The sequence below is a fragment of the Pelodiscus sinensis genome, chromosome 8 (genome assembly GCF_052426305.1).
Source record: "Pelodiscus sinensis isolate ZL-2025 chromosome 8, ASM5242630v1, whole genome shotgun sequence".
Lineage (NCBI taxonomy): Eukaryota > Metazoa > Chordata > Testudines > Trionychidae > Pelodiscus > Pelodiscus sinensis.
Genome location: NC_143059.1, coordinates 52,012,606 through 52,037,264, shown reverse-complemented (window position 1 = coordinate 52,037,264; position 24,659 = coordinate 52,012,606). Strand labels below are relative to the sequence as shown.

At 41.9% G+C, this 24,659-nt stretch overlaps 1 protein-coding gene across 3 annotated transcripts in view; it reads right to left on the bottom strand.

Moving 5' to 3' along the window:
* ADAM12 (ADAM metallopeptidase domain 12) overlaps positions 1 to 24,659 on the bottom strand; it is a 308,214-nt gene that overhangs the window by 77,597 nt on the left and 205,958 nt on the right. For all 3 annotated transcript variants that reach the window (XR_012905666.2, XM_025188248.3, XM_075935285.2), the window contains exons 7-11: positions 21,002 to 21,067; positions 20,025 to 20,096; positions 13,662 to 13,831; positions 11,755 to 11,839; positions 5,667 to 5,815 (exon numbers count right to left, since the gene is read on the bottom strand). Coding sequence is in view for 2 of the 3 variants with exons in the window: in XM_025188248.3 (XP_025044033.2) it covers positions 5,667 to 5,815; positions 11,755 to 11,839; positions 13,662 to 13,831; positions 20,025 to 20,096; positions 21,002 to 21,067 (542 nt within the window). In the remaining variant the exon portion in view is untranslated. The remainder of the gene's footprint in view (positions 1 to 5,666; positions 5,816 to 11,754; positions 11,840 to 13,661; positions 13,832 to 20,024; positions 20,097 to 21,001; positions 21,068 to 24,659) is intronic.

Genomic DNA, 24,659 nt, shown 5'->3' with positions numbered 1-24,659 from the left:
GAAAAGTTCAGCAAGGTAGGTTCATGTTGGGTGCGATCCTCTTTTGAAAATATGGCCAGAAGTGTCACTCTGGGAACTACTGCATGCTGAGAACTTTTGCAAATCAGGCCCCAAATGGCAGGCACTGAGCACTTGAAAATCTGGCTTTTAATAAAATGCAGGACAATGTAGCACTTTAAAGACTAACAAGATGGTTTATTAGATGATGAGCTTTCGTGGGCCAGACCCACTTCCTCAGATCAAATAGTGGAAGAAAGTAGTCACAACCATATATACCAAAGGATACAATTAAAAAAAATGAACACATATGAAAAGGACAAATCACATTGCAGAACAGAAGGGGGATGCGGGGGGGTGGGAAGGGGGAGGAAGGAAGGTAAGTGTCTGAGAATTGCTGATATTAAAGGTAGGGAGAGTGGGATGTTTGTGAGTTAATGGTATTACAGGTGATAATTGGGGAAACTGTCTTGGTAATGGGTGAGAAAGTTCAAAGACTTGTTAAGTCCTTGTTGGCAAGTGTCGAATTTTAACATGAATGACAGTTCAGAGGATTCCCTTTCAAGTGCAGATGTAAAAGGTCTTTGTAGCAGAATGCAGGTGGCTAAGTCATTTAGAGAGTGTCCTTTCTGGTTAAAGTGGCAAGAAACTGTTTTCTCTTTGTGATCTTGTCTGATATCTGTTTTGTGGGCATTAATCCATAGTCTCCCATAGACAACCACCTAACCTCAAGATGATTCTTACCAACCACCACAGGACATACCACACTAATACCAACCCTGGTACCTTCCCTTGCAACAAACCCCGTTGCCAGCTTTGTCCACATATTCATTCTGCTGATACCATTATTGGACCTAACCAAGTGAGTTATAAGATCAAGAACACATATTCCTGCGCATCCAGAAATATAATCTATGCTATCATGTGCCGAAAGTGTCCGTCTGCTATGTACATTGGACAAACATCTCAGACACTTCGCCAAAGGATTAATGCCCACAAAACAGATATCAGACAAGATCACAAAGAGAAAACAGTTTCTTGCCACTTTAACCAGAAAGGACACTTTCTAAATGACTTAGCCACCTGCATTCTGCTACAAAGACCTTTTACATCTGCACTTGAAAGGGAATCCTCTGAACTGTCATTCATGTTAAAATTCGACACTTGCCAACAAGGACTTAACAAGTCTTTGAACTTTCTCACCCATTACCAAGACAGTTTCCCCAATTATCACCTGTAATACCATTAACTCACAAACATCCCACTCTCCCTACCTTTAATATCAGCAATTCACAGACACTTACCTTCCTTCCTCCCCCTTCCCACCCCCCCGCATCCCCCTTCTGTTCTGCAATGTGATTTGTCCTTTTCATATGTATTCATTTTTTTTAATTGTATCCTTTGGTATATATGGTTGTGACTACTTTCTTCCACTATTTGATCTGAGGAAGTGGGTCTGGCCCACGAAAGCTCATCATCTAATAAACCATCTTGTTAGTCTTTAAAGTGCTACATTGTCCTGCATTTTGCTTCAACTACCCCAGACTAACACGGCTACATTTCTATGGCTTTTAATAAAAACACAGAATGACCCAGTTTAAAGAGAGAGACCACAACGTATGAGAATTATCAATGCAAAAATGTGGCAAGATTTGTTAAAAAAAAAAAAAAGTGAAAATAAATCTAAATTGCACGTTAGAGCCTCACAGAGAACATTGCAACAAACTGCATCAATAATCAGAATGCAGAATGCAGGCTAGATGTATGCATATAAACCACAACAAATTTCCTCTCAGCAGCAGAAATACAGACACGTAACCAATAAAAAAAAGAAAGAATAATATAGGACCCAGTGTTTAAACTTGGACACCAAAGTTAGAGCAGGGAGTCATTATAATCCCTCTCTATTGCAGCAGGTTAACTTAGCTGTTTTTCAGTCATATGGGAGCTGCCCCGCCAAAACCAAACCAAAATAAATCCCACTCTCAAAATACACAACAGGGTTACATTTTCAAAACAACTTTATTTCTACACTGAAAATTCATTTGCAACATTCAGCCAGAGCAAATTTTTCTAGATCTAATAAAACTTGGACAGTCAGGCTGATGATATAAAGAAATCAGTCAATTTTAACAGTAGTGGCGCGAACAGGGGGAACCTGTATTCATGAAATCTTCATAGCAAAGTCTCTTTTAGCCTCTCATGAAAAAGCAGGGGGAGAGAGGCGAGTTATGGAAACCTGGCAGTATCAACACAGAAATGTATTATGTTTTCACTTTAAAATTTTATTTAACCTTAATTATTATCAATGCATCCCAGTGCTGAGTGAGGAATATCTAATTGTGCCTAGAGGAAATGAAAACATACTTTGCATTTCTGATGCTCTTTTTAAACAGCATTTTAAAGAATCCCTCCTGAGAGTTTTTTCTTTCAACAAAATCGAGACTGAGCCAATTAAATTGATTTGGGAGAGTAACTTAAACAGATTCTAACCCAGTAATATTTTGATCTCTCCCGGGTTACACCATCTGTTTCTTCCCATAATTCACCTTCTTTCTTGTCTTATTGTAATAGGTTTCAATCTTAGTTAAATTGTGTTCATGATAGGGGATGGATTTTTTTTTAAGTTTTCTCCAAACCTGAGCAGTAAATGAATATGCAATCAACATATTTTTTTCAAACCTCATGTAGAATTCGGACAGTATGCTGCCTTGTTTCATAATCTCCATTTTTTCAGATTTACAAAAGCTGAGGATTCAAACACTTCCACAAAGTGGAGACAAAGCCACAGACACATACAACTCAATGATTGTCCCCTTTCTTGATTTCATCCTTTTCTTCGTGCTGTACCCTTGTGTTCAGCCCTGGTCTTCTTTGATGTTAAACCACTTCCTGTTAGCCAGGTGATATGTACTTACCCACTTCAATCCTTTCTTTTCACAAGCCAATCACTTCAGCCTCCTGATCTGCTTCATCACTCTTCTCTGAATCCCCTTTTAGTCACTTATTTATTAAGTTAAGATCAGCTCATGCCACAGAGGAGCTAACATTGGTTTTTCAAGAATCAGCACCAGACAGCAGTAGTAGCACCCCTGAAAATTCCCCAATACAACTCTTCCCTCTGATGTTGGCTACTATTGTACAGGGTAGGTACTAATCTGCTGCTTGAAGGTTCTTGATCCCCACCTGCACTCCCTGTGGTGAAAGTGATGTGGTTAGCACAGACTGATGAAGTGGCTAGGTTGCTGCATATGCCAGCTTTTTTTTTTTGCCAACCGTGAAGGCTTTTTATGCCTTATTCTTGAAACTCGAGACATTTCCAGGCCCCAAATAATTAATTTTTGTAGTAAAGTTACTTGAATACCAAACAAGTTGATAGCGGACTGGGGGGCAGACTATAAAGTGAACTGTACCTCTCCTATAGAAGGACACAAAGAGAAGTGGATTGTAGACTTGAAGGTGGTCACTTTTTAGACCTTTTCCCCTTTCTGTCATTGACATGCCCCCATAGTGAATACCTCCTTATGGATATAGGGCAAAGGTGGGTTTGCTGTGCATGGTTAAACACTGAAACACTGAGGAAAATTAACTATACAATGCTTTGTCTTCCAATTTATAATTATGCCAGTGGCATTAAAGTCGATAAAGTTAGAGCACAGGAATGGCCGCACAATTATTTCTATCCTTTTGGCTCCAGCACATTCTTGTTATGCCCAGCACTCACTAAAACTCCAGATCTGCTATCTGGGCCTGTCACAGGGTTCAACTCACTGCTATGGTGCCTCCTGCCAGTCATGGTGGTAATTAGCTCTACTGACTTCCCATGACTCCCTCTACTACTGGGTGTCTCACCACCGTCACTTCTGTCTGATCCCTGTTCGGTTCTTTGTCTGTCCTGATCCCTGGCATCGGCTTTGGGGCACAGCCCTCTGACTGAGCTACAGTGCTATTGCCCCTCCTCTCCCAGGGGAACAGCAACCCACTGTCTTGCCACTTGCCTCAGGAGTTCACTGCAGTCCTCAATCTAGCCTCTTATTCCAGAGGCAAGCAATAGTCTATCCAGACCATTTTCATCACTGTGAAACACAGGGGGGGAAAAGTGGGGGACCGGGGCCCGCCCGCTACTTGGGGCTGAGGCAGCCTCTCACTGCTCATCCACCTACTCTAACACTGCCTGCTTCTCTGGGCCACTTCTCTGCAGCCCCACATCACACGGCCTTTTATCATTTTTCCTGTCTCAAAAGGACTTATCTTAGAGGCCGTGTCCAGACTCAGGGTTTTTTTCGGGAAAAGTAGCCTTTTCCCGAAAAAACTTCCCCTGCGTCCAGACTCAAGCCGCGTTCTTTCGAAATTATTTCGAAAGAACGCGGCTTTTCTTTCGATGGCGGTAAACCTCAATTTACGAGGAAGAACGCCTTCTTTCGAAAGTTCCTCTTTCGAAAGAAGGCGTTCTTCAATGTAAAGAGGCCGTCTTCGAAAGAGAGCATCCAGACTCGCTGGGTGCTCTCTTTCGAAAAAGCGGATTTCTCTTTCGAAAGATCCGCCTGCAGTCTAGACGCGATCTTTTGAAAGAGGCTCTTTCGAAAGATGCTTTCAAAAGAGCCTCTTTCGAAAGAAGCCTGCAGTCTAGACATAGCCTAAAAGAACTGAAAAAGGCAAAACAGTATAATTAAAAGACAAACTTAGAAAGGAAATTATGCCTCATTATTAGACACTTTCTGTTGATACAATTTATCACAAAAAGCCCCACTCTTGGGACATATATTTTTCCTAGATTATATTTGAATCTCCAGAGAAGCAGAGGTAGCATGTTGTTCTTTTGCTCCATAATTCTATATTAAATATTAAGCTAAATATACTTTACTGAAGTGTTTGACTCTTTAAAAAGCATTTCTTGATCATACAAAAGGGGCATACACATCTTTCAGGCACCTTTGAAGACTAAAAGCTACGGGAAGCTCATTAACGATAGATCCAACAGAGTTTAAGTTTCTGATCCCAGGAGACTGCTTCCACTAAGAAATAATTTCCAAGACAAGTTTTTAATGTTAAACTCTTCAAGGTAAGAAGATGGCAATAATTAATTAAATCACTTTAAGCAAAAAAGCCTCAAACATTTTCCTTCCTTATACACCTACATTAGTGACCCCAAAGTAAAGGCTGCAGGAGCCTGTCCATTCCAACCCATGTTTTTCCTACCCTTTGTATCTCTTGAATAAAGACTTCTTTGGGGCTGATCCTTTTTTAAAGCTTATATTTTTTATCCTTTTGTAGTTCTTTTCTTCCTTTATAGTTTTGTAACACCGTGCTTAAACTAACAGAAATTAGATGGCATGGATGGGAAGAGAATACATATACTGCAAGCCTAAGGAATGTCTCTGTGCTTCTTTGTATACTCTTTCTTTTGATATTTCTATTGTTCCAAGAATATTTTCCAAGTAGGGATCATTCATCTACCATCCACAGCCTCAAAGCTTTAAAATATTTCAGGGTGCAGGGATAAGAATCGTCCCAGAGATTAAATATTTTGGTAAATACTCAAACTGGTAATTTTAGAATAATAAAATATTATTTGAAATATTATAAGAGTGCTCAAAAGCTTCCCAAGCTGATAAACTATACTATAATTTCCTCCCAATTAACTAACACTTATTAATGTTAGCACTTACCCAGTAGAGGGGTTCATGATACAGCCACCTTTATCAGTAGATGCTTTGCAGGTACAGCCCCTCTCCAGCGTATCATGATTCATCCCAAAGTTGTGGCCCAGTTCATGAGCCAGGGTTACTGCTGCACCAAGAGGGCTGTCTGAATGATCCTCAAAGAAAAAAAAAATAAAGAGCAAAGCCCAATTACAAAAATGAATGACTCATAAAAGAATACACTTTTGCTATGGATCCATCTCCAATATCCTAAATTATTTTATAGGCCTCTCCATTATAGCTACAGCTATATATTGATGCCAAATGGATAAAATTACAAATTATCAATATCCTCCCTCATACCATCAACAAGTCATTTAGGCTGGGATCATCAAAGTAGCCTGTGGCAGCTGGATTCCCAATTCCTTGTGGCAACTAGGCATTCAATTATCTTAGGCAGCTTTGACTATGTTCACTTTCTCTCTTCTATAGTTAGAAATTCTCTCGTAACCCTGACCCAGTTTATGTCCAAGAACTTGGACACTTAAACAGAAGTAAATGATTCGCATATATTTCTAAGAGGAGAGAATGGGAGAAAGGGGACAGAAAATTCAGGAAACCCCCGAGATGAGACCGTCTGAGTTGCGACCCCCGCACCCCACTTACAACCATTTTTGTAAGTACGGAAGGGGCCAAAACCTCCCAACTTACGTCCTTGGCCTGCATTTATGACTGCGCACAACACCTATCGTAAATGAGGGTTCGAGTTACGATGCCACCGACTTGCAATGCTTCCCCAGGAACCGATTGCGTAGCAAGTTGGGGGCTGCCTGTCCTTCACTTAAGCAGCTCAATGCCTCAGTGCAGTGAAGAGGTTTGGCTTTGTCTCTTAACATCCCCTACTAAGTCTGAAGCAGAACTTACAGTGGCAATGAGCTCAAGCAACCACTTTACAGGACTTAATTTTTAATTAAAAAAGTAAAAAAGACAAAGTCCTCAGGTAGCCTATAGTTAATTCATATGCATGGCTTGCTTGGTGTAAATGTAAAAAATAGAAACACTGGCACTGATTCTTGTAGGAATGTTGTTTTCTAAAACAAATGTTTCTGAGAAATGCACTATGTGGTTTGATTAGGGGCTACTGATCAGATTAATGTTTTGGCCTGGCCATGAATAAAACAGATCTTTCCACAAAGCTCTGTTCGACATCAATCACTTTCCTTGGGAAAAAAAGCATATTTCTTATAAAAGCTTTCCCAAAAGGCATAAAACATGTAATAGAAATGCATGATCTACAGTTTTATAAGTCAGTAAATGGAATTAGTATGTACAGCTGCCTGCTTTAAAAGCATAAATTAATATATTCAGCTTAAATAACTCTTCTGTCTTAGCCATTCTTAGGACTTAAAAAAAAAGTGAGAGGTAAAAGTGCCCAAAATACCAGTCTTATATAAGAAAAGCCTTTAATAAATTATTTAGTTTCGATTTTATAAATTCCCTTTTCAGCTCTCTAAAGCCTGGTCTGCACTGGACCAGGCAGGTCGGCTTAAGGTATGCCATACAGCTATGCAAAATACATAGCTGGATTCGGCTTACCTTAAGATGAGCCCCCATAATATTTACATGAGCCTCACCTGAGAGGAACCAGGTGATTTTCCTATAAAGACCAGCCAGAAGTTACAGCGGGGGCAGAGGGGAAATGTTTAAGGACAGTGCACATTTCTGGGTTTTAGAACTAAAACTCCAGCCAGGAGGTGCTGGTAGTAGCATGTTCAGTCAGGAGAGACCTTGAGCAAGCAGGGGAGAGGGGACAAAAATTCTCCAGGCTGGGAGACCTGGAAGCAGGAAAAGAAACTTTTGTCTGTTGGAAGTCAATTTGGGAGTTTGAATTTTATTTTGAATTACTCTCTGCAGGGGTGGCCCTAGACTAGCTGCCAGCAACTGGTGCCCTAGGCGAACCATGCAATCGGCGCTCCTACCTCCAAACCCCTCAAGGATATTGCGCCACCATTTGGCACCCCATTTAACTTGGCGCCCTAGGCGACTGCCCAGTTTGCCTATATGGACAGGCTGCCCCTGACTTTCTGTGAAAAAATCTCTACCTGCATGGATCGTTCTCTGGTTACAGAAAAAGTGTGGAGAGCCTGTGTAAGAGATCCTGACAAGGGGGAAACAGATGCAAAGCTCTACATGGTCACCCCTTGCCATGAGGGGGTGCCTGGTAAGGGGCAGCTGATTCTGTTACATATCCCAGCTGTTAGTTTCATGCTCACAGCCATTTTTCTGTACCAGCAGTGACATTCTTAGTCCAGCATCCCCTACAACGATAATTTTAAAATAATGATTTGCACAGACTGTGGCAAAATTAGAGCAAGAAATGATCTGAAATGCAATTACTACAACACATGCGGTTCTCATTACTTGCTTGGATCATTCTGAACGCTATCAGGTTTCTAGAGTGGGCTTTTAAAGACAAAGAATGTGATGTCTCAGCAAAAGAGGTTTTTGGAAGACAGCATAAATTAAGACTATCAAAACAAGCAGTAACATGCCCAGTTTGATAGTGAGACTATTTAAGCTCAGCAGCTCTTGAGAAATGAACAGACTTACGAGGAATGAGGCTTTGATTTATTCCGCTACATTTTTTTAAGTTAAGTTCAGTAGTAAAAGTCATTAGCAAACAGTTTTTACAATCGCCAAACAGGAAATCTTCCCATGTTGAAGACGTTATAGGCTGTTATACCAAATATGCAGTCGCTTTCAACTAAACTCTGCTGCATTCCTTTGAGATACAGCTTGAACATTATTGATAAAAAACAACAACTGTCCATGCAGCTGCAATCTACTACCCCACTCCACTCTCATCAAGTTGCAGAACGGGGATATTTTTTTTTAAATAACCCTTTGCATTGAGGTGTTTCCTAAGTTAATAAATTTCAGAGGCTCAGTTCTGTACTCCTCACTCAAGTGAACCTGCCATGAAAGTCAAAAGCCCAAATGTGTACAGCAGAATATATCTGAGCCAGAAAGCAGCATTTTATCTTTACATTTATGGAGATAGTGAGTGATTACTTTAAATACCAGCCAACAATTAGCATCACACTCAAGCTAGTTGTCATATTTTGACAAAGAATTTTTCTTTTACGGGATACTTATTTTATTCAAATACAACATATAAATCTGACTAAATAAAACAAGGTATGTGTCACATATTTTATGCAGCTATGATGCCTATTGATAAATCTAAATTTTCCCCCATTTTCAGAGGTCTCTTCTGCCCTCACTTAACTAGCATTAATATTCATGGAAATGTGAGCCTCATTCATCACAAAGAGAGGGTATTTAACAGGACAGGAGTTCAAGGAGGCATGTTAAAAGAACCAAAATAGATTAGATACTTAATTAGAATAAGAGTGCAGACAAGAAAATCAGCGGTGACAAGGAAGATCCTTCTCTCTTTTGATATTCACAGATTATTTGGTATGGAGTGACTTCCACCCCCTGTGGTTAGTAGAACTATCCCTTCAATATGGCAAATTGGGAAAACTGTCTTGTGGCCTAAACTTTGGGGAGGCCCTCCAGAACCTCCTTTTCCCTCCGGGCTCCCTGCTCACCAGTGGGCCCCACTGATGAGCAATTCCTTCTCCTGCTCAGCATCATCAGGAAGTCCTGGAGGGGAAGGAAAGGGAGATGATTGAGGGCACTGCATGCTCAGGGGAAGGGGCAGAACTGGGTGAGCAAGAGGCGATGTGGGAGCAGAAAGAGACAGGACCAGGAAAAGGAGGGGCAGCAGCAGAGCAAGGATAGGAAGAAGCATGGTAGAGGTGGACCTTGGGGGAAGAGTTGGAAAGGGAAGGGCCTGGGCAGAGCTGAGGAAGAAGTCCCCAGCAGATTAGAAATTTGGCATTTATGTCCTGGGCCTTGCACCAGACTAGGGATGGCCCCATTCTTTAGAAATATACTTCCAGAGTGGTGGGAATTCTTTTGGAGTAGGGTACGTAGCATACCAAAGAGCATGTACATGAATATGTGCTATGTGTCAGGGTTTTGAGTACTGCAGACAAGGGTTAGAAATGACTGATTCATTCACCTACACATCCTCCTTTCTGAAGGCTTGTTTTTGGCATATTTCATTTTTATACAGGAATTAAATTGCATGATTTGTGATTTGATTTGGTTGTGGGGGTTTGTTTTGGGCCAACTGTCTGTTTCTCAGGAAGATTTAGCTAAGCACTTAAAAGAGCACATGTGGCCAAGATTGTGCAAGCTTTACATTAAATAGGACTTTAAGTGCTCCCATTCATTTAAATGGGACTCCTTAAGAGTCAGGGTGCTACTCAGACTAGGTCTACACTATAGCCTTTTCCAATTGCTTTTTTGGAAGAGGCTTTTCCATCATTTAGCCCTGAGTAGATAGGGCCAAATGGCGGAAAAGCCTCCTCTTTCAGAGGAGCCCTTATGCCTCGTGGAACAGGGAAAAAAGCGGAAAAAAGCAGAAGAGCAAACGCGTCCCCTGTACGCAGCAGAGTTTTTCTGGGATAGTATCCTGGAAAAACTCCGCAGTCTAGATGAATCCTCAATGTGAGTCAAGCTGCACAATCTGGGCCATGGTTTCTTGGGCATTCATTGCACAACTCTAGAAAACATCAAACCTAATTTATCAGCCTAAAACCCGTAATCCTACAAACATTTTAAAGAGACACTCAGTTGAATAAAGGAATTTATTTTTCATTCAAAGAATCAAATTTCATAGCAAACAAAGTAAAACTTTATATTAAACCACAATGTAACACAGTATGGGATTATGGGGATGAAATATTCCAAAAGAAGAAATCATGGAATTCAGCTGAGGATGGCTCTCAAACTTAGCAGCTCCCACTATACCAATATTCTCTATGCATGTAACTTTCAGCGAAATTGATAATAGTTCTGCATGCCAGTACAGAATCTACTGTATATGCCAAGCATATAAAACAATATTTTAGTTTAAGATCCTTATTTAACTCAACACAACAGGGGATGTTATGAACTGAGTAGCTAGCTTAAGTCAGAATTTGAATTGTTTGTGTTGGTTTCGATGTGTCTTTTCTTTATTTGGATATGTAATTACATTGAATTTATCACTAGAGACAAGTTCTGATAAAGGACAAAATATTCTAACTCATGGATTATATGAATTAATCACATGGCTGGAGTAATGCCCTTTGTGAGAGAAATGTAGTTAAAATGAATGCTGCCACTGTTACTAGTGTAGCTTGTGCTTGAAGTCTGACAATGTAATAAAACCATTATACTCGAAACATGCAAAATACACAAGGCTTTGTAAATGTATATCCATGGTGCACGGTAAATACAGTATTTTAAACTATTACTTCTTATAAAAGATTTATGAGAGTCTTTCATTGCATATAGCACTGGTATCCAAATGTGCATAGCAAACTTGTTCATTTGGATTCTGATCCTGCAAATGTTCATGTGCATTAGGGATGTAAGCGACTAGTCAACTAGTCACTTCCCCTCGTGCTGCCTCTGTATCAGAGGCAGCAAGGAGAGGGAACAGGAGGTGGTGCTGGGGGGAACCGGCTTAAACCGGGCTCTCCCCAGAACTGCCTCCATTGGGGGACAGGAGAGGTAGAAGCGCAGCAGGAGAAACGGCATGAGCCGGGACTAAGAAGTCCTGACTTGCATCGGGTCCCAGATGCTGCAGCTCTGCTTTTTAAATATAGTAAGAACCTGGTGGCTCTTACTACATTTAAAAAGCAGAGCCGCAGCGAACCCTCTTATCGACTAATCAAGTAGTCGATGGAAATTGCATCTACTACTCAATTAGCTTCCTAACCACTATTCAACATTCATAGTGCACATCCCATGGATATAAGGAATTCCAACAGAGGCTTAACTATATTGTAATGGAAAGTATTATTTCATTCACTATGAAAAATGACACTTTAAAAAATTACACATACACAATAGTTAGATAGAGAAAAAGCAATATTTTAGGTTGAAAATACTACTAAAAGCAGACTTTCCACTACAAGAGACAAGTATTATATAACTCATGAAAACTTTTTGCACAAGATGGACCAAATTCAACTCCTGTGCTCCCAATACTTACCATAACAACTCCCCCAGATTGTTCTGCAGTGCACATGCTCATTATAGGTGCCATGCCAATGGTAGTCCCTTGGAAGTATACCCCACTGATGGAGGGAAGGGGAATAGAGAAGAAGACAAACCACAGAATCACCATTTAATACAAAATGAACTAATGCTTGAAAATGAACATGCAGAATTAATACTTTACAACTTCTTTTCCCTCTCTATATTGGACAACAATCTCCATTCACTTGCAGTTAAAAACCATGAGGGTCATAAATTAATTACGCAAATCTGTGGAACTGAAAATGACAGAATCCCGGCTCTATTAAAAGCCGCATTTGAGCTTCCTCTGGAGTTTCTGCCGTAGTAGGACTTTTTCTTATTTTGGAATGCAATATATTACACCCATACCAACCATTGAAAACTGCCATTTCCATTTAACTTGGGAAATGCACTTGCAAACATAGACATTCTTGCAGCTCATGCAGGTGTTAATACAACACAGTGCAAGCTTAGAACGTATTAGTTATAAAGTGTACATTAAGTCATTCATCCAATAGAAATATTTTTGTATATACAGAGCAATGAATGATATTGCAACAATTTGAAAGACCTCCTATTCTACTTTAAGTAGGATACTAAATGCCTCGATACATTTTTGTTTTAATTGCTAAGAGTCATTGCACAGTGAATGTTTGATCTTTCAACTTATTGTTGTCTACTAAATTAAAACAAGAAAAAACATATTCTAGCTCTAGTCAAGAATAAATACTCTCTGTAAAAATAAACTTGCTTAAACTGACTGTCATCATGGCCAGTGAAAGATTTTGTAATTATACCTATGAACAATAAATAAATAAAATCAGTCTAAGGCATATAATTTTTACCGTGTTGTTGTAGCCACGGTGGTCCCAGGATATTACCTCATCCACTTTGTTTCTCTTTGTTAAGCTATCCAATTTCTCATTTTATTTAAGCCACGAATGCAGTATAACCCTTGCATTATGAACTGGAGAGTTCTTAAACATTGAAAAGTTGATAAAATTGAATATCAAAATTACAATAGGAATGGTGCATAAATTGCAGAATAGTCGAATGAATCATTCTATTCTTTCTATCAGACCACTTGTAAAGTAACTTCCAATGTATTGAAGGCAATGGAATGCAAAGGGTTGTCCACTTGTTCTTTGTAGACAACACTTTTGTTATGTGATATTTTTTTCTCTCTGCAAAAATGGTTAGGAAAACTGGTTATTCACAAGGATGGTGTTTCTACTGTATATCCAGGTTCTACTGTAAAAATGAATTTGATGACCTCAACCTAGGTCTAGTGGCAGGGAATGTCTTTTTGTTCTGTGTTTGTACAGTTCCTAGCATACTAGGTCCTGGTCTAGGGTAAGGCCTTTTAGGTGCTACAATAATACAAATAAATAATGATTAATGCAATTAATAATAATAATAATAATAGGAATTTTTAATTGATTTCAATAGGCTTTGGATCAAGTCCCTTGTCTGCTAAAACTGATAAAACCAGGCACCAGTTCTGTGAACATTTACACACACGCTTAATTTTTAGCATATGAGCGGTTCCATTAACTTCAGTGAGATTACTCACATGCTCAATGTTAGACATGTGCTTAAGTGTTTGTAGGATTGTGAGCTAGACATAATTCCACTTACTGACTCTGCTCAGAGGAAGCCCGTGAGTAACTGTTTTTTACAGAACTGTGGAGGGAAACTGACATATCACCTTCCCACACTATATGTAGGGTCCTGGAAAGAGACTGTGATAGAGGGCTGCTTTTTGCTTTAAAAAACACAATCACCCAAATAAAAAGAGAAAAAGAGCTTTGTATGATTATCTCAGTTCCTGGAAACTCCAGCCAAAAGTCATTCACATATTAAATACATTGCTGGCTATACCTCACTAGTTGTGCATTGTCATGGGGTTTACGAGGTAGTAGTTTCAGTTTTCTCCAATCCAGAAACTCATGGAGGCTGGTGAAGGGGTCTTGTGTTATAGAGCACTTATCCATGTCATTCCACACCTCCACTCCAACCAAGGCTACTCGAATATTTAGTGGCCTGTAGAACTATTGAGACAAACAAATCTATTTAGAAGGCCCTGTTAAATCATTGCATTTTAACAAAATCATAATGGTCACATAAGCCTCTCAGAAATCTATTTGGTTCCCAGAAAAAAACTCTCCTCCTAGGATGAAAGAGAAGAGTTCCATGTGTCTCCACATAAACAAACACCTGAAATCACTGGCCTCACACATAACATTGCCACGACCCAGAAAAAGTGATCTGACCATGGCTATCTATCCAGGAAATGTTCAGGAAAAACATTAAAAATCTCAGAAGGCCTCTGTGGTCCTGACCAGGATTGGTATTAGGGATGTTAAATTGTGGGTAATCAAGTAAATGTGTAACCACTGAAAATTTCAGCAGTTACATGGTTACACGTGGGTGTCGTTCAGCTCCAGGAACCTGCGTGTAACTGTGAATGTTAATTGATAACTATGTACACGATTATACTTTCACATCCCTAACTGGTACATTCCTCCAAGATGTAACAACTTCTATACCTATGAATGTCCATCCATACAGATTCATTGCAAGTGAGTCCTAAAATGTCCCTTCATTGTTATGAACAGTGCAATACAACTGGTGGGAATATGCTAGTATAGACTTATAATTAAAATGGCAGCGTCACCTAATGCTGTCATAGCAAGTCTAGATGACAAAGTGGTTCTAATACCAATGGTTACCTTATCTATAATAGAGACCCCACCACTGATGTACTAGTGCTAGCAATGGCAGGAAATTTTAGGAAAATAGGTGTAGTGTGGAGAATATATAGTAGGGCAGGGACCATTCTAGCTGTTGTATGGTTTTCAGTCCAGTCCAAATGAGGCATATGCTGCATCATCGCCTGATTGTATGTTTTGCAGTTATTTGGATAGCAGTGCAATTACCTGAGAGCATAAACTGAAGCCAAAGTGAATATAACATGCACAATTTATTTCAAATAGGTAGCAAATAAACTCCCTTCTTTTTTTACTAGATCAGCAACACAGTTACAGAATAAGCAGAGTTCTTTCTGTCCAACAGCATGTGTTTAATCTAGAATTGCCTGACCTTGAGTCAGAGCCTCTGAGATACTACTAGTTGATATATTCTCAGTTAAATCAGATGCTTTCAATCACAATTCCATTACAGGACTCTCACAGGTTTTTCGAACATATGGCACAGTGTAATAAGCTTTAATCTCATTTTACATGCTGGTTGGTTTGTGTTCAAGAAACTCTTATTAACAGCCTTGAACATTATATACAATGCCTTTCACCCTGAAGAATCCTGGTGCATACAACATATTTCAAAGAAACCACATTAAATGCAAAAAGTCTAGCTCTATATATCATTCCTCTTCCTCAGCTTCAAACTGCCACATGACTCTGCCCTTCCCCACATCTCAACTTTTGTTTTCTGACACTCTCACAACTTGGGATCAATGTGCTGCTAATTTTGCTTTGCTTCTTGCTTCTTTCTAGGGGTATGTCTACACTACAGCACTAATTCGAACTAACTTAATTCAAATTAGTTAATTTGAACTAAGCTAATTCGAATTAGTGCATCTAGACTTAAAAACTAGTTCGAATTAGTGTTTTGCTAATTCGAACTAGAATGTCCACACTGAGTGGACCCTGAACCAAGGTTAAGGATGGCCAGAAGCAGTGCCGGCAGGGCATCAGGTTAGGACTTAGAGCGTGGAGCTGCTGTCTCAGGCTAGCCGAGGGCTGTGCTTAAAGGGACGTGACCCCCACCACGGACAGACAGTTCTCAGGGGTGCCCCGCTTGCAAAGCAGTCCTGGCTTGGAGTGTCCTGAGTGCCCACACTGGGCACATCACAGCACTCGGCCATCAGCCCGGCTGCACTTGCCGCAGGCTGCCATCCGGGGGGGGGGGGGTGTCAATTGAGGGGCTTCAGGAGACCTTCCACCCCGAGGAGCCCGCAGAGTCAACCCAGTCCTCCCCATCGGGGGCTCGTACCCCATTCCTCCTTCACCTCCTTCCACTTACCCCTCCCTAGCCCCCCTTCCTGATGTACAAAATAAAGGACACGTGTTCAAAAATAGAAACTCTCTTTATTTCACAAAACTGGGGGGGGGGGGAATAAAACTGTGGGAAGATGGGGGAGAGGAGGCGGGAAAGGGCAGGAGAGAGTGTGGGAGACGGGAGGGGGAAAACTGGGAGGAGGGAGCTGGAAGGAGGAGTCAAGGGAAAGGAGGGGGAGGGGAAACTCAGGGGGTCTCGCCGGGCCAACCGCCTCCCAGCACGGCGAGGGAGGGGGCCTCGGCGTCCCCGGGGGGATGGGGTGGAGGGTGCAGAGGTTGAGGTGGGGGGTGTGGACATTGAGGAAGAGGGTGTGGGGGTTGAAGAGGAAGAGGTGGGAGGGGGGCAGGAGTGGGAGGAGGGACAGTCGTTGGGGGGGCAGCAGGCGCAGGACCAGCACGGGGCACCATGCTCTGCAGCAGGGCCTGCAGGTTTGAGTCCAGCCCTCGGACCTCAGCCAGCTGCTCCTGGAGGAGCTGGAGGTCTGCCTGCATCCAGGCCTCCAGTGTGTGGTGCATGGCTCACAAGGACCCCAGGTGCTGGTCCCAGTACTCCTGCTCCGTGCTGGCGGTCCGGAGCAGGCCGCGGGTGCGGGAGCATGTCCCGGGCGGGGTGGTGCGCCCTGCACGAGCAGCTGGTGCAGCTGTAGAGAAAGAAGAGAAGTGGTCAGTTCTCCCTGGGGATGCAGCGGATGATGCCCAGCCCCCTTCCCCCCCCCCCCCCCCCACGACGTGAGGGCGACCATGCCCTGCACCGTCAGAGCCGCTGTGCTTGTACAGAGGCCATGGTCAGGATGTCTGGCTGTCCCCGGGACTGGGAGCTGCCCCAAGACCGCACCCATGTCCCTGTGCCATGTATAGTGTGGCCGGGGTGGCGGCGGGGGGGGGGAGATGTCCCCTGCCTCCGTGTAGAGGGGACATGTGAAGGGAAAGCATCCTGCTGTGTCCCGCCCCGGGGTCGGGAGCATGTCAGGTCTCTTCACACATGCATATGCCTATTGGGCCATGGCCCCTGGGTGTCACACAGCTGGAGCCACCTGCCCAAGGGTGGCATGGCACGTGCTCGCACGTGCACAGGTGTCTGCGTGATCCGTGGAATGCCTGGCCCATGCACGTGGTTTCTGGTCTCCCTCCCGCCTCCCCCTCCCCCCGAACTACTTAATTCGAACTACTTACCCGGTACGGTCTCCCTGGACGACCCTGCCGACTCTGGTGCTGGAACTGCTTGCGGTGGCCCCTCCGGCGTGCACGGGTCAGGGCCCTCCAGTCCCGGCTCTCTGTCCCCCAGGCTGGCAAAGACCGCACCGACCCCCAAGAGTCGGTCGAGGGCGGGGAAGTAGGGGCAGGTGGCAGCCCCTGTTGCGGCGCCGCCCCTGGTGGCCCTGGCATACACCTGCCGCAGCTGCTTTACTTTCAGGCACACCTGCCCCTGGGTGCGCCTGTGTCCCTTTAGGGCCATGGTAGCTGCTATGCGGCTGTAGACAGCCGCGTTCCTCCTCCTAGTGCGGAGATCATGGACGTTGGGGGCCTGCCCCCAAACCTCAATGAGGTCCATGACCTCCGCACTAGTCCAGGAGGGTGCGCGCCATCTACGGCCCCTGGCTGGCCCCTGGGTGCTGGGGGACTGGGCAGGGGATGGCTCGCTGGCACTGGCTCCTTGGCTCATCCTGGGGCCACTGGTTCGGGGTACAGACTGCTGGCAGGGCTGGCTGTGTCAAGTGCCATCTGGCCACAGTCTACCCCTTTAAGGACCTGGGGCTGGGGGAGAGCAGAGGAGTTTTCCTGGTTGTGCCCAGAGTGGCCACCAGGGCAAGCTGGGGAGGGCTAGCCTCCCACTAGTTCGAATTAAGTGGCTACACAGCCCTTAATTCGAACTACTTAATTCGAACTAGGCTTTAGTCCTCGTAGAATGAGGTTTACCTAGTTCGAATTAAGTTCAAACTAGCGGATCGCGTGTGTAGCGCCTATCAAAGTTAATTTGAACTAACGGCCGTTAGTTCGAATTAACTTTGTAGTGTAGACATACCCTAGCTTACTTCCACAAGGACCTTATGGCTTTCTTCTTTGCTGGTTCTTACATTTGGAGAATTCTTGCTGCTCCTTCAATCAACCACCCTTTCTTTAATTCTTCCTTAAAACCTACCTCTTTCCCACACTCTGCTCCACAATGACCCAGATTCTCAGAGGGGCCTAATAAAGTCCAATACTTAAATTGTGGTTGTCTCACTAGTCCTATGTAGGAGGCTGCACATGGGTGAAATGCCCTACAAGCATTGCAAGAAAGAAATCATGCCTCAAAGAGTATGATGGTTCTAGCGAGTCTTTGAAGGTCACGTCATACTGAAGTATTAAGGGCACTGAGTTCACAACTTAGTGATTCGAACAGGACATAGTGGGTTAACTTTTTACTTTTACTGCTGCTGCTGCTTTTGTTTGGCCAGGGACATTTTTCTACAAGATTGGAGTACTGGGTGTGTACCACATTTGAGAAGTCAACACATAAGAACAGTAGAAACAGAGAAGCTATAGCTGCCAGTGAACCTGCCTTGTCTAGATAATCAACAACAGCCAAGTACTGCAAAGGATACTTTAAGAACTGCATGGAGAGGGCTAGTGGGTGGATTGAGAGGTGACAAATTCAGTGCTGTGAGCTGAGGAAGCAGCCTCCTGGAACATGATGGAACTATACTAGGACGGCTAATTGCACCAGTGCAATCTTTCAAGTAGTACATTAGCATTGCAACAGTACAGAGTGACACATTGGTTGATCATATAGTGCTCAGCCTTGCTCAAAGCAAGGACTACCACGGAAGTTGTGTGCATTCTTGCATAGTGGTGAAGGCACTTCTATTTATGTACATGTGGTGTGTAACAGGCATGCAGAGGAGTTGCAATGGTGCTGGCAACACACAAATGTCCTAGTGTAGACCAGGCCTGAGAATGCAATACATTTTCATCCCCACCACAAGAATGCCCTAGTTCAGGGACGGGCAAGATATGGCCTGTATGCCACCCCGCCAGGACCCTCAGGCACAGAGAAGCTCACACCACTTTAAGCTGCTGGCTGCTCCCTGTGGCTCTCTACTCTGGTTGCTGAGAGAAAAGGAGAGGCTTTGTGCTCGACCCCAGTATCTCTCCCAGCAAAATCTCTCAGCTCCTGTTGGCTGGAAACTGGCCAATGGAAGCTGAGAGATTTTTCTAGGAGGCGGGGGTCATTGTGTGAAGCCTCTCCCTTCCCTTGGTGCCTGAAGTAGAGAACCAAAGGGAGCAGCCAGCCATTTTGAGCAGCCCAGGGCTGTGGCAGGCAGGGAGTCTGCCTCAGGGTCTTGTAGGCCACGCTCCCTCCTGTCCCAGGTCATCACCTAAACTCTCTGCAGCCCCCCTCCTCCGGGTCACAACTCCCTTTCAGACCCTGCACCCTGTCCTACACATTTCCCTCAGGCTAAAATACAGTCCTGCACCCCCTGATTCTGCACCCTCAGCGCCTGCCCCAGATCACAGTCCCCTCCTTCACCCAAACTCCCTCTCAGACCCCACATCCTCTCCTGCACTCCAGTCTCCTACCCTGAGCTTTCTCCTGCACTCAACCTCTGTCCCAGATCCCATGCCTCTTTTACACACACACACACACACACACACACACACACACACACACACACACACACACACACACACACACACACACACACACACACACACACACACACCCCTCTTGACCAGTTACCAAAATCTTAGAGTGGACCCCATCAAAAACTATTGCCCACCTCTACCCTAGTTGGTCAACACCTAAACAAAGTATCTTTGTCTAAGTTAAGTGATTATTCTCTTGCACTTAGAAAGATATGGGTGAGGTTTAGGTTAATATCTGCCTCAAACATTGTATTAACAGAACTTTATTTCCTTTCCTTGCCACACACACAGAACCCCCAAAATGTTCCTAGTAAAAATTCTGCAGTGCTGAATATCTAGGTCTTGCTATTCTCAGTGGCTTGCACATTTTCACTGAGAAGCCATTATCTTGTTTTTCCTTGAAATAATAGTGTATAACAATGTTTGAATTTCAGAAGGCTTTCCTTCCCAGTAAGCCTAGATGGCATAGATTTCACGGCAATATCTCTTGGATATATTTGTGAGGTTTGAGAGAGTGAAATATTGTTCATGTTCTTACCTTATCGACATAGTTTGCAATTTCTATCAGCCTCTGCTTAACTTTTTCCACATCTTTGCCTTGTCTCTGAAACTTAAAATGTAAAAGAATAATGCATGATCAGCATTAGTATTATAACATTTGCCTGCAAAATAACCTTTCATTGCCATGCTGACATTAACCTTGACATTTGGGCTTAAATGCATAAATGGCCAGAGATCTACTGACTTCCACAGGAACAGGATTTAGTTCAAAATGAGCACAAATTGGGCAAAAGGATTTTGTTTTTTAAAAAGATTCTAAAATCCCTTATACTCCTACACAGAATCTCCCTAGGATTGACTTAATTGCAAAAATAGAAAGATTCTTCTTTTATCTGCCTCTGTTTTTTCAAGAAAGTGATTTTGGCTATGTAACCAGCATAAGTGGAGTCTGTCACATTTTGAAAGAAAAAATGTAAATTGTAAAATAATTCATACCAAGATTTCACATCTTTGGTTTCACTACAGCCTGCTGAGATACCTTTTCGACAATCTGTCTCGTTTATTTGTTTTGAAACCCGCTTTGCAAACACTGCATATAGTCTTGCTTAATTCAGCATAATTGCAAAACTACAACTGAAGAACCAACAACACTAAATTCTGCTGTTTACTCTAGCCAGTGATGGTCTCCAGAGGTCAGAGTTAAATAGTGCAATGGGGTTTCAACCACATCACTGGGTCATGACCAGTGAATACTTACTGGCGTCCACATCAGTTACTGCAAGAGGTCCCAGATGTTTGTGAGCACTAAATTCCTTCCAAAGTGTTGCAGGGAACATTTTAGACTTGGAACAAATACTTTTCACCCTTACACTGTTTTTAAATGATCCTTTCTGTTACTGTAGCCCTATTTTTGTTACTCTCTGAAGCACAAAGGTTAGCAGAACCATGAAAACACAACTAAACAATCACTTTCCCTCCAATACTCCTTGTATCTTTTCTTTAAAGCTTTCTTACCTCTCGATTATCTGCAACAATAACAAGCTCCACATATTTTGTTATCTTCAGAGTCTCCCTCTTGTGCTGCAAAAACAAATATAAATAGAAATCTGTTTTTGCCTCAGATGATCTTAAACACCTGACTATCAGCTCCAGCTCACCCCAACACAGTCAAATAGAGTAAATATTTCCTGTGGTCTTTTTTCTCCTCACATAATTCTCTCCCTCTTCCATCAAAGGACAGGAGTTTACCTGGCACTCACCCTATCATTAAGAAAGCTGTGCAATATAGGCAGGCAAATGGCATTTCTGTAACTTGTAACCTTCAAGGTGCCACCTGAAGATGAACATCTTTTTGGTGAGAAGACTCCACCTGTTTCTTCCTATGCTTTCAGAGAAACACTACAGTGACAACGTGTAATAATTCACATAATAGTCAACTGACCACTTAGTACACAAATGAGATGTTGAGAACAAACTTAATCAAGGAACAAAAGCACATGAAGAGAAGAAATTCCTGAATTGCTTGTCCAACCAGGAGACTGGGTAGCAAACAAGAGGAATTAGAATTGTTTATTATCAGCATAAATTTGTTATGGTATTACTGCATCTTGCTGGAATTCATTGTAACCTATTTAGTAAGGATTGAGTGAGAAAAGGGAATGGGAATGGCACTCTATGTCAAAATATGACATTACTTATTTCTAGGTCACTAATGACTCAGAAGAAAATGATCTCAAATGCTCATGGATCAATGTCCTAACAAATAAATAAATCATAGGAAGAGGGTAACTACCTCCTTACATATCTATCTATAATGAACAGGAAAGAAGAACTAAATGGTCATAAGGGACTTCACATTGAATGACATCTGCTGGAAGTCTTATCCTGCTGGTACTAAAGCGTCCTTGGAATTTTAAAATATTATAGATGACAATTCCCTAACTCAAAAAGTGTTGCAATCAGCATGGGATGATTCTGCATTAGACTTTGTCATAACAGATAAAGAAGAAATGACAAAAGAAATAAAATTTAATTGTAGCTTAAGTATATCTAATCATGACTTGATCACATTTATAATGTGCAAGCAGAATAATGTCCAGACCAGTAATAATATGTTTGCTGCTTTAATAGAGCCAGTTTTACAAAACTGAGAACATTTATGAGTCAAATAAGCTGGAAGGAAAAATTTAATCAGGAAACTGTAAATGATAACTGGGAATAATTTAAGAACATCTTACCAAATGCTCTCAAAGCCACATTCTCACAGTTGAGCAAGAATGGTTATATTGACTAAAAAAAACCAACTTGGTTTAGACAGGAAGTGAAGGCAGCTATATACAATAGTATGTAACAAATGGAAGAAAGGGGAAGGTGGTAGTAATGAACATAAATCAGAAGTCAGGAATTGTAAAAAATTGATAAAGGAAGAGAAAAGAGGCAGGAAAAATCTATGGCCTATAGAAATAAGGACAATAAGAGGGAGTTTGTTAAATATAATAGGAACAAAAATATTTCTGACAATGATATTGTCCACTAGATGGAAATTGTAGAATTATCAATAATATTGCAGAAAAGCCAGAAGTGTTCACTAAATGTTCCTGTTCTGTATTGGGGGGGAGGGGGAGAAGAGATGATGTGGTTTCATCACATGGTGATGATAACACACTTTCCATTCTATCTTCAAGAGGATGTTAAACAGAAGCTGCTAAATTTAGACCATTTTAAAGCAGCAAGTCCAGATAAATGGCATTCAGGAGTTTTAAGAGAGTTCGCTGAACAACTTGCTGGATTATTGAGGTTAATTTTAATAAATCTTGGATGACAGAGGAAGTGCCAGAAGACTGAAAGAAAGCTAATGTGTTGCAAGTGTTTAAAAAGGGTAAAAGGATGACCTGGGTAATTATAGCCTTGTCAGCCTGACATCGACCCCAGGCAAGATAATGAAGCAGTTGATATGGGACTTGATTAATAAAGAACAAAGGAGGGTAATATAATTAATAGAAACCAACATGGGTTTATGAAAAACAAAACTTGTCAAACTGATCTTATTTTTTATGTATTTGATTCCCTTTGACCATTTTAACTCCCACCTCTTTCTTGTCTCTTATAAGCAGCCTTTAGATACTAGATACTAAAGGATTGTCAACAGCATAATTATTGGGTAAGATTTGAGTTGTGTATATGACTGATTTTTTGGGATCAGAAGAAACCTTTAGCTGATGAAACTGGTTTCTACTAACCATTCATCATTACGTCTAGTGTTTGGGTGCTGAAACAAGGTTTGTGGGAGATTGCATTTCCAACTTCTTGTTAACTAATGCAGTGAGACAGCAGTTTACTTTTGCTGTTGGTATGTTATATTTTATGGAAGAATAACCACCAATCTGGGGTGAGTCTGCCCCATTTCTCAGCATTTTATTCTGAATCTGATATTCCTAGTTGTGACCCACTGAGGCAGGAGGCTTCTAACCTAGAAAGCATTGACTCTGAAAAAGATTTTGGGATTGTGTTGGATAATTGGTTGAACATGATCTCTCACTGAGATGCTGTAGCCAAAAAAGCTAACGAGATCCTGGGATGCATAAACAGAGGACTCTTGATTAGGAATAGAGAAGTTATTTTGCTTCTGAATTTGGTACCAGTGCAACCACTGCTGGAATATTGAGTCTAGTTCTAGTTTTCAAGGTTCAAGAAGGATGTAGATGAATAGGAGAGTATTCAGAAAAGAGTCATTATAAAGACTAAAGAAAACATATTTACATTCTGTATAATAATAATAATAAATCACAGGATCTGTATAATAATCAAACTACACACACAGCAAATCTGCTGAACTGGCTGGGCTGGAGAAACAATGGCTGAGTGCACCTTTGGTGGAAAGTCTGGAGGAGAGTCATATGATTAAGCATCGTGATTTACCTTCCTTTAAAAATGTCTAGGCACAAATACTGGGCAGGGGTGAAACACTACATCACTGAAATAAACAAATGACAACACATTCCTATGGTTTCTCTGCCACAGTAGTTTTTAATAGACACCTGACACTTATTCCGAGCTGTGTTTCAGAAAATTACAGAATTGTGCTATACTTTGCTTTTCCCCAAACCTAATATTCAGACCGTTGATGACAACATAAATGTATACATGTGAGAAATTCTTGGGCATGGTCATCAATTTAAGCCATCTCAAAATAGAACTGCTTGGAACAGGGGAGATTTAGAAACTCAACAGCTGGCTGGAGGGGCCTAATCATATGAGCCTGTGGTGACCTAGTATATTGAATCTATTCCTGTGATGAGGCCAGAGGCTGTATGTGTTCTTCAGATACAATATTTATTTATTTATAAAAAGGACTTAATAATCACTCCTTTCATCTAGCCCTCTGCAGCTAATTGCATTGTAGTGCAATCTATGTCCTGATTTACCCATACTTACAGCATTACAAAAAGAACTAGCAACATATCTAGTTGCATATCTATACCAACGTATCTATAACAACAAATGTACATGCATTTGGAGAAAAGACATTTGGAAAAGTACTGTTTAATGCTCCTCCAAGGCAAATCAATTTGTTCCAGTACATAAATAACATCCCTTGATGCTGTTTTTCTTAACACTGAACATAACATATATGAACTAGATTGGCTGTGTGGCTCTATACATATTATATATT